We start from the raw sequence: 12,176 nt of genomic DNA on the forward strand, positions 1-12,176 counted from the left end.
AACTATTTTATGGGTGGGAATGCGGTATATAGGGAGTTGTTTCTACCTGATACCTCTATTACATAAAAATGTGATGAAAATCATTAAATAATCCCATTCCATTAATAACGAGATTAATTATAATATATTAGTATGGTTCTAAAGATATATGAATGAAATAAAAAATTCGTTTTCTTAGACTTTATAATACAGTTAGCCATAATATATTATGTCTCTTCATCATCCATAGGCTCGTCTTCTTGGTCCTTGTTACTTTCATTATCACTACCTTCTTCATCACTTGGCACTTCAATATCCTTGTGGAAACCTTTTCCTTTTGTCCAATGGCATTTTATAACTATTTTAAATTGTGCCATTTGTATTCCAAGCAGTTTTAATATACTTGCTTGCTCTGGTGTGAGAGCTGAACCTTTTTTACACACCTAATATAACACAAAATATATTATTCAAATACAATGATAATTTTTTAGGAAAACATTTGTTATCGTTTATATGTATAGTAATTATTTTACCTGATACTCCTTTATAAGGTTAATAACACCTCTTTCTAGTGATGTAGGAAGACCCAGACGTCTCAGATGTGGTTCTATAGTGTGGGAGAAGTCTGGGAGCGGACCCTGTGGTAATATGACATCTTTTGTTGCAATAAAACCTGATCTTGCAAATTCTGTTGCTTCTAAATTCTTAAACCATTCTAACACATCAGGAACATCTCTATTTGTCATAAGCAACCCACACTGACCTTTCAGCCTCTTAGAAATCTGAAACAGGAAACTGTTTATTTTGTGAACTCGCATACATTATGAATACATATATATTATTTTTCATTAAATATTATATGCTAGATTAGTGTAAAATGTTTTTTTATATTACAATATTTTGCCATTGAAAATTGGATCAATTTACTGTTTTTATTTTGTTTAAAGGAATGTAAATGAATAGGTGACTGAAATTCCATATATTAAACTTCATATGACTAAAGCATTTAATACATATCATAAGGGATCCTGAGTTGACCATCTAGAGGCCAGTCATATATTTATAAAGTGCCTGATCAAGACAATTTATTACACCATCTGATCTGTTTGTTATTTATGAAAATTACTAAATTTTCATAAAAACTGACATAAAAAAACAGTTCCATATAAAAGATGAGTATATACTATTAAATAACAATATTCAGTAATTCTATATCACGCTGATAAAATTAAGGTCTCTTAAAAAAACATCTTTTAGATATGTCATTGAAAAGATTTGTAAAGGAATAAAGTTATATATTCAAAATTGTTTCTATTGACTTTAAAAGAAAAACACCCATTCAAGGATACAAGAATGTATATTTTTGTAGATTGACAATTCACTGGCATTTAGTATCAATCCCAAAGAAATATAAACTGTAGAGTAGTTTTAGGAACAGTTGAGCAGATTGTATGAATGAATGTTTGATTTTTTAATAATTTACCTGGTTGAGCTGATCTTCCACTTCATCCGTTTTCTGTCTACCAAGAGCCACAGCCATCACTTTATTTTTACCAAAGAAGAATCTGGAGTCCTTCCATTCATTGCGCAAGTCTTTTAATTTTGTATTTCTCATGTTATCAACCGTAAATAAGAAAATGTGTTCATATTTTGATAGGGAATTTCTGATTTCATCAATCGTTTTTTGCTTAAGCAGAAGGCCTTTTTTATTTGTTTTAGTAAGGGAAACTAAAACAAAGAACAGTTTATAACAATTTTGTTGAAACAAATTTTAATACATATAAAGGTTATAACAAATAGTAACAACAATACCTTTTTTATCCCGCTTAGACTTCGGCATTTTAATATTTTACCTTAATATTTTTGTATTTAAGTCTTTACTTCGTGAAAGTTAAAATATGATTTAGAAGTAATTGACGAGGTACAATTCGAGACGACTTAAAGGCAATATTTAAAATCACACGTGTTTTTACTGTTTTACTTTGAAGACTGACATTTCAGTGACATCTGACAGCCATCACTCCTATAGATTTTTAGTGGTAAATACTTAATACTTTCTAAGTAAATCATATAAGCTTAAAGTGATTCCATAGGTTAAATGAAAAAACTACATTAAATGATAAAAATAAAAACAAAGTCAACGTCAAAATATCATATATAGTTGTAGAAGTACTTTTAGGACAAGATTATGTAGTCTATTTTTAAAATAACTGTTGGTAATTTTCAAAAGTCGACTTTCAGTATCGTTGGAAATAGCGTATTACAGGTTAAAAAAATAATGTTTATAATTATGCGAGTTAATAAAAAGAAAAAACTTATTTAAATAAAAATAATAACCATTTACTTCAACTCCAAATTTGCTTATGTAATATGCGTTATTACATTACAATGATACTTAATTGAACGTTACCGACTTTTATGAACAGAAAGTATAGATTGTTAATGTCAGCACTTTGCTATGGACTATGGTTGATGTTGAGAGAAAGAAAATATTCAAAAACTTCCCAATAGGTTCATGTTCATTAAAAACTTTATGAACAATAACTCTTGAGGTCTTTACCTGATGTAACCCTTGATATAAAACAAATTCAACTGTTTTTAACACCTTTATAATTCATTTTGTTATACTTATTTTAGTTGCCTTGAAAGATACAATTAAATAAAAAAAAAAACAATACAAAAAACATTATACTAAAGAGAGTTTTAGTATAACAAATAAAAAGGTTTTTTTACTAATTCATCTAAATATATTCATTTAAAATTAAAGGTATTATTAAGTTATTAAGAAAAAAATATAAAATTGAAAATTACAACAATGTTACATTTTGCCATAAGTTTAGGTTATTGTATATTAATGTATATATATAATAGTAAGCAAATAAAATTACTCAAATTATTTTATTTACTAAAATGAACAAAATCTTTAATTTAAAAAATAACATCATTTTAAATAACTGGAAACTTTCACTTCTACAAATCGGACGCAATTTGCAATGAATTCATCATAAAGTTGGGTTCATTTTACATTTTTAGTTTTGAAGTTGTTGATTTTGAATATATACTGTATAGTCTATGTTCGTTACATTACGTCATTTTATAAAACTGTTGATAATCTAACCTTTGTATGATATTATACTGTGTTGGAATTCATTCAATTATATGTATTACTTATTTTATTAATCTTTATAAACAAAAAATATATTAAATACAAAAATTAATTTAATTTTAAAATAGCCGCGTTTTAAGGTATGCTTTGTAATAGGAAGACCGCTTTTTACTGGAGTAAGCTATTTCTATCATTTGTATCAAATGAAAAAGAGAGAGCAGTATAGTTTTAATAGACTATAGACCGTACCATAGTTAAAGAGCACACTTCCTCCTAGAGAATTCTGAGAAGGTTATGAGAACCCTGTTCCGGTTTTTGTTTCCCCTCTGGCCCCGCTGCCGTCAGTGTAGTGTATCGTTCACCGCAAGAGAAAAATTGATATAGTGTTACAATTTGCTGGCTTAATTACTTTATATCCCTTCAAACAAGTAAGTGCATTAAGATAATTTGGAGGGTCATGAAATTGGTGATATAACGTGTGTATATTTTTAATTATCTTACTTATAATAATTTGTGAATGTGACGCATAAAAGGAGTGTCCCTTGCAGCCATTTTGCCCGAACCGGCGACACGGTATTGCGGTGCGGTTAGCTATAATTATACGATTCTCTATTACATTTGAATGTTCATTCGAGTTTTTATAATTTGAAGCAATCGTTAAAACCGGGAATATTGAAATTGTAGTGAATATTGGCTCTAATTATAACAGTAAGTTGATTTTTACTTCGATATAGTTTGGAGGCTTTAGCTATAATTATTGAGTATGGTCTGACGAGCTTTAACTCTTCGAGTTTCCTTTATTCTAAGTAATACGCCTGTTAAACTGTTAGCATTTACTTGTTTTAAACATTTATGTAAGATTTAGCTAGGTGGATTGATTAAATAATCGTCGTCACGTTAATGCGTCGTAATTTCGTGGTGCGACCGTGTGTACTCAGTCACGCCGTTATCTTTGTCGATAACGATTTGTATGTCATTGAAAACTCACTGAATGAGATCTACAAGGCCCTAAGTTTGTAATAAAGTAATTTAACGGTTATTTATCCCTTAGTTTTTTTATGTAAGATGCAATGGTTAATGCGCATCCTCGTAGGCTTTTCATAGCAGCATGCTCATGCACGTGTAATTGATTCTAACGTTTTCTAATTTCTATCGTCTTAGGATTAATAAATCAGTTGTAATATTTGAAATATTATAAAATAACCAGTACTTTACCATCATCGGCGTCGTTTAGTATATTTACCGTGGTTTTTTATCTATATAAAGTAAATTTGACATCTTATATGCTGGGTTTCTGTAAGGTCAAGCGAAAACTTTACGGAAACTGTAACATTTTTACATCAAGTAAATTTTATATGTATGAGGTCGTGACAAGTTTCTAAGATTTCCTAAGGATGGTTTATTAGTATAGTTATCTGTAATGTCTTGAAACAACTGTTATGAGTTTTCTAGTTTTTGTCCATATAAAACCAATATTGCGTTAAAATCTGTTAGGGTGAATATTTTTTTCATTGAGCAATCTCTTTGTGTATTCGGTAAAGCAATACTTGGTAAGGGAAGTAAGCTTTTATTTTGGTCAATGAATTAGATTGTTAGCTCGTGGAAATCAAAATCTCTTACATCTTCCATTTATTTTTCATAAAATACGTACATTTTCCTTAGCAACAGGGCGCAATAAAAGATAAATTGATAGTTAGGTAAAGGTATATAGAACGAGGTAGAGGCGCCGGGCCGACGGGGGCGGCTGCAGAAGAGGGAGGAGAAGGGCGTTGGGCGCTAGGCGGACGTTCAACGCGGCGGTGCACAAGGGTAGGTGGGGGGGTTGTTCGCGGGGGTGAGGGGTTGTTCGCGGGGGTGAGGGGTTCGCGCAAGTATAGCGCTAGCCGTATATCGTCTGGAGTGTTCATCCCGTGTCGCTCGATCAATACCGTTGGCGCAGTGTCGGGTGGCTCGACACCGGCGCGGCGCAGCGACGACGTTGCGCACCCCTGGTAGTGACCTGAGTCTGTGAGATGCTGTCAAACCGAACGGTCGCCGCGTCCATGTCGGGTTTGGCGTGAGGGTCGCTCTTTGAGCTAGTTCCAGTCACATTGCGCTAGTGCGCTCGCGAGCCTCTAGCTTTAGGTGCGCCTTATTACATGATGAATCATTCCAAATTGGATTCACTTCGGTGAAAGTGACGCCTAAACGATTAGTCTTTCTGAGAATATAAGGCCAACATTTTATAATTATATTTTAAAGAGCGGAATTTAATTTTTTTATTTGTTTTACAGGGGCATCAGTAATATAGTCATCTCAAATCATCAACAATGTCCGTCGACAAGGAGGAACTGGTGCAACGCGCCAAGCTTGCGGAGCAGGCTGAGCGATACGACGACATGGCGGCCGCGATGAAGGAAGTCACCGAAACCGGCGTCGAGCTCAGCAATGAGGAAAGAAATTTACTATCTGTCGCCTACAAGAACGTCGTCGGCGCTCGACGGTCATCATGGCGAGTCATATCCTCCATCGAACAGAAGACCGAAGGTTCGGAAAGAAAACAACAGATGGCGAAAGAATATAGGGTTAAAGTAGAAAAGGAACTCAGAGAAATCTGCTACGATGTCCTGGTGTGTATATATATATTTTTAATTTATCTTTATTTCAGAATTTCTCATGAACATCTTAATCGATTCTGTCGCTTCGTGCAAGTTTAACTTTAATTTAGCCTTCCTACACATATGACGTCATCATATTTGCATGTTTCCAATTTGATGGGTGACGCAAGCGGTTATTTGTCGCGATAATTTCGTGGGTATTTCGTTATTTCGTATGTTCTCGTTGATGATGGGCGTTATTACGGGGTACCATGTGAGCGCGCATCCAGGGCGCGGTGCTGCCACGGGCGGGGCGCGGCGGGGGCGGGGGACCTGCGCCGCGTCACTGCGCGTTTTCAGATCACATCATCGTTCGTTGCCTCGTCTTAACTTAATCGTGATATTTTATTGATTCACCTCATAATTTAACAAAGGGGATGACTTGCTTTGATAACTTTAATCGTTTGAAAGTTTTAGATCCGCCATTACATATAAACTCTGGCCTTAGCCGAATTTAATCAATACTTGGACCAGTTGACCGTTTCTTATTACATTTTGAAGTTCCGACCTCACTGTGGCATTCATTGAATGTTTAGGGAATATAACAAAAATAATTTAAAGATTTTAAATGATAATTAAAATTACTGATTTATAACAAAGCATATGCATTAAGTATGCAAATTAACTATATATTATTTGTTTCAGGGTTTACTGGACAAACACCTTATCCCTAAAGCTAGCAATCCAGAAAGTAAAGTATTTTACCTTAAAATGAAGGGAGATTACTACAGGTACCTAGCAGAAGTGGCCACAGGAGAAACCAGAAATTGTAAGTACTGTATTATGGTAATATATACCATTAGCGTATATTTTTTATTAATCTCTATGTAAAACATCATCAACTCTACGAATTTGTCATACTAATAAATATTTACATTCCAGCTGTTGTAGAGGATTCACAGAAAGCTTACCAAGATGCTTTTGAAATCAGCAAGGCGAAAATGCAGCCTACACACCCTATTAGGCTTGGCTTGGCATTAAATTTCTCCGTCTTCTATTATGAGATATTAAATTCACCAGATAAAGCGTGTCAGCTCGCCAAACAGGTCATTATGAGTCAGTTATGCATTGTCTGTGCTGGCTGGCGAGAGGGGCGAGGGCGTTGGTCGGTCTCAGCTTGTCTGTACTAACATGCTGTGCTCACTTGTCCCCAGCCGTCGTGGAGGACTCACAGAAGGCCTACCAGGAGGCGTTCGATATTGCCAAGGCTAAAATGCAACCCACCCATCCCATCAGGCTCGGTCTCGCGCTCAACTTTTCCGTATTTTATTACGAAATTATCAACTCCCCTGCGAGGGCGTGTCACTTAGCGAAACAGGTTCAGTTTTCAAGTCAAAAGACTACAGTGTGAATTATTACGTAACTTCCTACTAACTGAATTGTAATCTTCCGTAGTCGAAGTAGTTGTCTCCGTTGCATGTTAACTCGACATCAGATGGAAATCATAAAGAGCCCTCGGCGATGAACCGACTAATACTGGTTTGGCATGGCAATGTGCGACACAATTAACCTCTTAATCCTCGACCCGGCCAGCATCAGAGCTTTGTTATTACTATATAATATTATGTGTTACATTTCGTTACCCGTTCGCGAGGTGTTAATATATTGTAACATTGTAGGCGTTCGACGACGCGATCGCTGAGTTGGACACCCTGAACGAGGACTCGTACAAGGACTCGACGCTGATCATGCAGCTGCTGCGGGACAACCTGACCTTGTGGACGTCGGACACCCAGGGCGACGGCGACGAGCCGGCCGAGGGCGGCGACAACTAACGCCGCGGGGCCCCTACTCACGCATTTGTTCTCATCGGTGTTTTATAAGAAAACGAGTAACATTCGAGAACGTGTCGCGGCGTCCACCACGCGCCCGCCGCGAGCCGTCGCTTGTAAAAAAAATGTTAAAAATGTCGTTCGCAGCGGACCTTCGCGTTCCGTCTAAAATTAAATGTTATGTGTCATCTTTGACGGTTTTGTATTTCTGTATTTACACTGGATTACAGATATCGAGCTGACCTGATGAATATAAATATTTATAACTTAAGTTATTAAAATTACGGTTTCTTAAGTTAAAAGTGTTTTCCTTTATTGAATAGAGACAACAGCCCGGTCGGCCCCCACAATATAACATTCCTTTCGCCGCATGTCCGCAGTGAAATGGATTACCATGATGGTGAATTTTTGAAAATATTCATTTAGTTATTATAATTGTTAACATAACGCCCGAAAACCTATGAAATTAGACTTTCATATTAATTATATTAATCCCGCGAAATGTAATGGCTGTATCAATCCAGGGCACAAAAAACTTGTTAGTGTCTTTTATGTGGTTTTTGTGATGTCCTCAACTTAAATATTACCAAAGCGAATCTTATGTATTGACATTAACCATTTTGTTGTGCCCGTTACTGATTTACAAATAGCATTCAGAATATTTCAAGCATTTATTAGCAAAATAGTTTTGTGATGGACAAATATTGTAACATTCTTGCTGCATTTTATCAGCCATTAATCTATTATATTTTTCATGTTTTCACCAATAAACTTTTGTATTAAATACAATTTTTAGTTTTAGAACCAATATTTAAATAAACCGCCACCTATTAACCCCAACAAGATGTTTATCTAAACTATGTAATTTTTAACGTAGTTTTAACCTTTTTCCAAAGAATAGTCTTATATGGGCGTCTTTGTAACAGTTATCTTGAATAAAGCTCCATATTATTTAAAAATAATGATGGATTTCTTATAAAACCGATTTAAAACACGAATCTTAAAGCTCAAATCTTAAATGAAACTACCAAATTCATTATTCACATTTATATAATTATCAAGCTATACTAAAATTGTATTATACAAAAATTAACATGATCAATGACTATAGGTATAATATATTCCATATAATACTTTTTGGTATGGCTATCATGGACATTATTGCATTCATCATTAAAAAAGTTAGAGCTTAAGCATGGTTCGTTCAGAAACATGTTTATATGAATACATAGTGACCAGTTAAATAAATACCTAATATAATTTTGGTCTGTAAATAGTATAGCGTCGTTCACAATAATTAAACTATATAGTAAGCTTAGTTTGAGTACGAAAATTCACGTTTTCAGTATTGAGAGCAATCGATAGTTCCTCTTAGTGTAATGCCTATTCAATTAAGTACTGCAAATTAAAATCGATAATCCTTTGTTGGGAGGTCACCGAGCCTGCGCACATGTTCTGTGAATGCTAAACGCTTTGAACTTTATTGTCATCAAAGACCAGATAGGTTAGGAGTGGGAAATAAAAGAAAATTTTCGAGTCTTATCAACTTTATCTTTAAAACTTATTTCGAATTCTTATTAATAAATCACATTTTTTTTTTATTATTTTTTGATAATCTTAAACCTCGTCAATATTTCTAAATCCAACCGTTAATACATTTCTTAACCTTGGCAGCAAACTTATGCATAATATTGGCCGTAAAGATATTGCAGCAAGATATAAAGCACTGAATATCAAATTTAAGATCATTGTATTCGTGTCGTAATCTAAATAAGATTTATTGCTGATTGGAATTACGTAGAGGCTATACACATATAAAATAGATCTCGGTGCACAAAAAAACATATACATAATAATTAAACACAACGTCAGCTTCAGTGCAGAAGAAGTCTCATTGCCTTCTAACTTTGATGAAATTTTTGAATATAATTTACACACTACAATCCCACCGGCACTTGTTAATATTAGTACTGGTAAGAACAAATTAAAGAGGGCAATCATGGAATGCATATTAATTTTGTGACTCGTGTCAGCTAAAGTGCAGACGACGGTGTCATCTTCGCGAACGGTCGTGGATAGTGCAAACTCTGGAACACTTAACGACGCAGACAGCACCCATACAAATATACTTGGCGGCGCGACTGGTACTCTTGTGTCCTCGAATCGATAATCTACATTCAGTGTTCGAGGGGTCGAAGAGTCACTGCTCGCGACAAGGCTGTGGCGGGAATCTCGAATCTCTTCATCATCTTCACGATTAACTCTACTGGCCTTTTTTTCCAAGGCTTTTATTTCAATATTGGCTGTTGATATAGTATGAAGTGCGATAGTAGCAATAAAGTATAAAGATGCAGTAGACGATAATATGCTAAGACCTCTGTAAGCTATACATCCACTTCTACCGAATATCCAAGTTCTTTCGTTATTTGACCATAGTTCGGGTGCAGTCAGCGCTGCTAACTGAATAAAATCAGCAATCACTAACTGAATGATTATAAGAAAAAGCCCTGAAACAAAAATATATATATATTATTATCTTTTAAATGAAATTTTAATGGAAGTCTTGTTTTTAATCTTTTCTCTTAAAAGGTAGATTTTGTTGCAAAACAATCAGATTTTTTTTATAAGTTTGGACTTTACAAGATTGGAATGTATACTATTTCTCTAAAAGGGAACAGTTTTGAATCATGTTTCTGTAATACAAGAAGTAATAAAACTATAAAAAGTAAACAATGAAGAGTTCACTAAAAATTCTTTATAAAGTTCACAAGTTAAATTATGCAAGAGTAAGGATTCATAAATTACCGTTTCTTGTTCGCTTGAATAGTGCAGCTAAAAGAGCACAGTTGGCAAGGGCTCCGGCGCCGGAGACGCAGGCAATATAAATCGCGAGAATGAGCGGCGGGAATAGCGGTTCAGGCGCGGGTGCGAGCTCCGACATGGCGTCGGCTGACTGGGAGTGCGTCGGGATCAATGACTTGGGCTGCGTCACTAACGTTCTCCGTTGTCCCTCACTGTTTTTTTATGCCAGGCATGAATCATCGCAAGGAACATGTGCACACGGCTCACAAGGGATTGTTTCTATCACAACTTAGTAAAATTATACGTTCATATAGCTTACAAATTTGTTTATTAAAATATAGACGCTAACTACCACCCTACGCTTTGCTGTCACTTATAATCAAATGAGAGTTCAAAAATAAATTTAAAAGGATTATTTAACTGTACTGACTTCATTATTATTCAATGCTTCAAACGTATGGTATCCTGTTGACTGAAATTAATACAAAAGAACCTTCTTCCTTTTCTATTTTAAACATTATAAGACTCATTCGAGTTTATTACATTTCGCATCATACTATAAATTATTTTATATTTAAAATACATATTAAATATAAGAGAACAAATTTATAATATATAGGTATATATAATATAAAATTGTTCTCTTATAATGAAAAAGAGTTATTATGGACAAACTAAAACACATCACACATTTTAAAATAAATTGTGAACTTCTTTGTGTTTAGATAATTTTAAACAACATCTTTTTTGAATACGTTTGTTTTGTTGTTTAGTCATCACTCTGTTATTAGTTTATGAGTTGATAATTATTTGTCAGAGAAATAAAGTGAACGACTAAAGTAATACAGGATTTAATAGTAAAATATGTATCAAATTTATTGATCAAATTAACAAAATGATTAATGCTTTGCCTGTTTTTGGGAGATGGAGTTGACGGAGTATGAAAAACAAAATTTTAAAGATGATACACAGGTAGGCACAACAACAATAATTGGTGAATTGCTACAGCAGGTCCCAAATCACCCTAAATTCGGGCAGGAAGAGAAGCCGGGGAGTCTTAGTGGGTATTCCCAGTGCCAATACCATCAGGCGCTGGGCGAACCCCACACAAAACTCACTGTCGAGCCAGGGCAGTGAGCATTCTGTAAGAGGATTTCTCCCCGAAAAAAAAAAAGCCACAACTGTAAGCGATATTATCCGTTAGTAGTTCATGACCGATTACGAGTTGAATTTACTTTAGTACTCTATCAGTCGAAAAAAGCGTCCAAATATGGATAGTAAATTGACAAAAAAGTTTTTGTCAGGGCGCTATTGAAGGATCGGCCAGCATAAGTATATACAACTAGAAATAGATGGCCGACGAGGCTTTCAAATTAATGTTTTAGCATTTATTTCCTCATAGTCACTGTGACTGATGAGATTATTTGAAATGTATTAGTAATTAATATACAATATTTGCCTAAGTAACATTCCTTTACAACTAAAGATAATTATAGGCTATATGAACTTTAATTGAACCACAAAAAGATTTTGCAATTTGAATTTATATATTTGTTTAAGTTATTATATCAAAAACTAAATAATATTTAAAAGAAATAACTAACAATAAGAAAGTACCGGTAGGTATAGCTATGTACTCATTTAAATAAATATGTTTGATTATTCCATAATGTTAATGCGGGTTGTCTCAGCTATCTACAAGATACAATTTATGTCTCAATTATCCTTAAGTAGATTATTAACCCTGAATAAAGGACGCATATTTTATTATATAATTGTCGGTAATTTCATTCCTTTGAGTGCAATATTTGCCTTCTATTATAAAAAAATATACTAACGCCGCGTCATTTAATTTTGCAAGAAAAAACTTATATGGTTTAT

The 12,176-nt window shown here is 34.3% G+C and overlaps 3 protein-coding genes across 6 annotated transcripts; 1 reads left to right on the forward strand and 2 right to left on the reverse strand.

Annotated features, from left to right (window-relative positions):
- Positions 1-165: 165 nt before the first annotated feature.
- On the reverse strand, positions 166-1,980 carry LOC116779158 (mRNA turnover protein 4 homolog). Its single transcript, XM_032673339.2, has 4 exons — positions 1,792-1,980; positions 1,463-1,707; positions 513-761; positions 166-422 (listed from the first exon to the last, which is right to left on the reverse strand). Exons 1-4 carry the CDS (start codon positions 1,817-1,819, stop codon positions 207-209), a joined length of 738 nt encoding a protein of 245 aa, XP_032529230.1. The 5' UTR covers positions 1,820-1,980; the 3' UTR covers positions 166-206.
- A 1,373-nt stretch (positions 1,981-3,353) lies between these two features.
- Positions 3,354-7,795, forward strand: LOC116777704 (14-3-3 protein zeta). 4 transcript variants are annotated; one of them, XM_032671424.2, is made up of 5 exons: positions 3,354-3,513; positions 5,359-5,694; positions 6,367-6,490; positions 6,876-7,039; positions 7,341-7,795. In XM_032671424.2, the coding sequence occupies exons 2-5, from the start codon at positions 5,395-5,397 to the stop codon at positions 7,494-7,496; spliced, it is 744 nt and encodes a 247-aa protein (XP_032527315.1). In that variant the 5' UTR covers positions 3,354-3,513; positions 5,359-5,394; the 3' UTR covers positions 7,497-7,795. The 4 variants fall into 4 exon arrangements, with proteins under 4 accessions (XP_032527315.1, XP_032527281.1, XP_032527308.1 ...); XM_032671390.2 differs by lacking the exon at positions 6,876-7,039 and adding an exon at positions 6,604-6,767 and having other exon boundaries at positions 3,355-3,513; XM_032671417.2 differs by lacking the exon at positions 6,876-7,039 and adding an exon at positions 6,604-6,767 and having other exon boundaries at positions 3,409-3,561.
- Positions 7,796-8,795: 1,000 nt separating this feature from the next.
- Positions 8,796-10,592, reverse strand: LOC116778717 (uncharacterized). Its single transcript, XM_032672725.2, has 2 exons — positions 10,299-10,592; positions 8,796-10,000 (listed from the first exon to the last, which is right to left on the reverse strand). Exons 1-2 carry the CDS (start codon positions 10,432-10,434, stop codon positions 9,111-9,113), a joined length of 1,026 nt encoding a protein of 341 aa, XP_032528616.1. The 5' UTR covers positions 10,435-10,592; the 3' UTR covers positions 8,796-9,110.
- Positions 10,593-12,176: the final 1,584 nt, after the last annotated feature.

The sequence above is a fragment of the Danaus plexippus genome, chromosome 6 (genome assembly GCF_018135715.1).
Source record: "Danaus plexippus chromosome 6, MEX_DaPlex, whole genome shotgun sequence".
Classification (NCBI taxonomy): Eukaryota; Metazoa; Arthropoda; class Insecta; order Lepidoptera; family Nymphalidae; genus Danaus; species Danaus plexippus.

Excerpts from the sequence above, each read along its gene's own strand:
- LOC116777704 (XM_032671424.2), top strand. The coding sequence starts at position 5,395 with ATGTCCGTCGACAAGGAGGAACTGGTGCAACGCGCCAAGCTTGCGGAG. Across the intron at positions 5,695-6,366 it reads AAATCTGCTACGATGTCCTG|GGTTTACTGGACAAACACCT; the intron begins GTGTGTATATAT and ends TATTTGTTTCAG. Across the intron at positions 6,491-6,875 it reads CACAGGAGAAACCAGAAATT|CCGTCGTGGAGGACTCACAG; the intron begins GTAAGTACTGTA and ends ACTTGTCCCCAG.
- LOC116779158 (XM_032673339.2), bottom strand. The coding sequence starts at position 1,819 with ATGCCGAAGTCTAAGCGGGATAAAAAAG. Across the intron at positions 1,708-1,791 it reads GTCTAAGCGGGATAAAAAAG|TTTCCCTTACTAAAACAAAT; the intron begins GTATTGTTGTTA and ends TCTTTGTTTTAG. Across the intron at positions 762-1,462 it reads TGGAAGATCAGCTCAACCAG|ATTTCTAAGAGGCTGAAAGG; the intron begins GTAAATTATTAA and ends TTCCTGTTTCAG.
- LOC116778717 (XM_032672725.2), bottom strand. The coding sequence starts at position 10,434 with ATGTCGGAGCTCGCACCCGCGCCTGAACCGCTATTCCCGCCGCTCATT. Across the intron at positions 10,001-10,298 it reads ATTCAAGCGAACAAGAAACG|GGCTTTTTCTTATAATCATT; the intron begins GTAATTTATGAA and ends TTTTTGTTTCAG.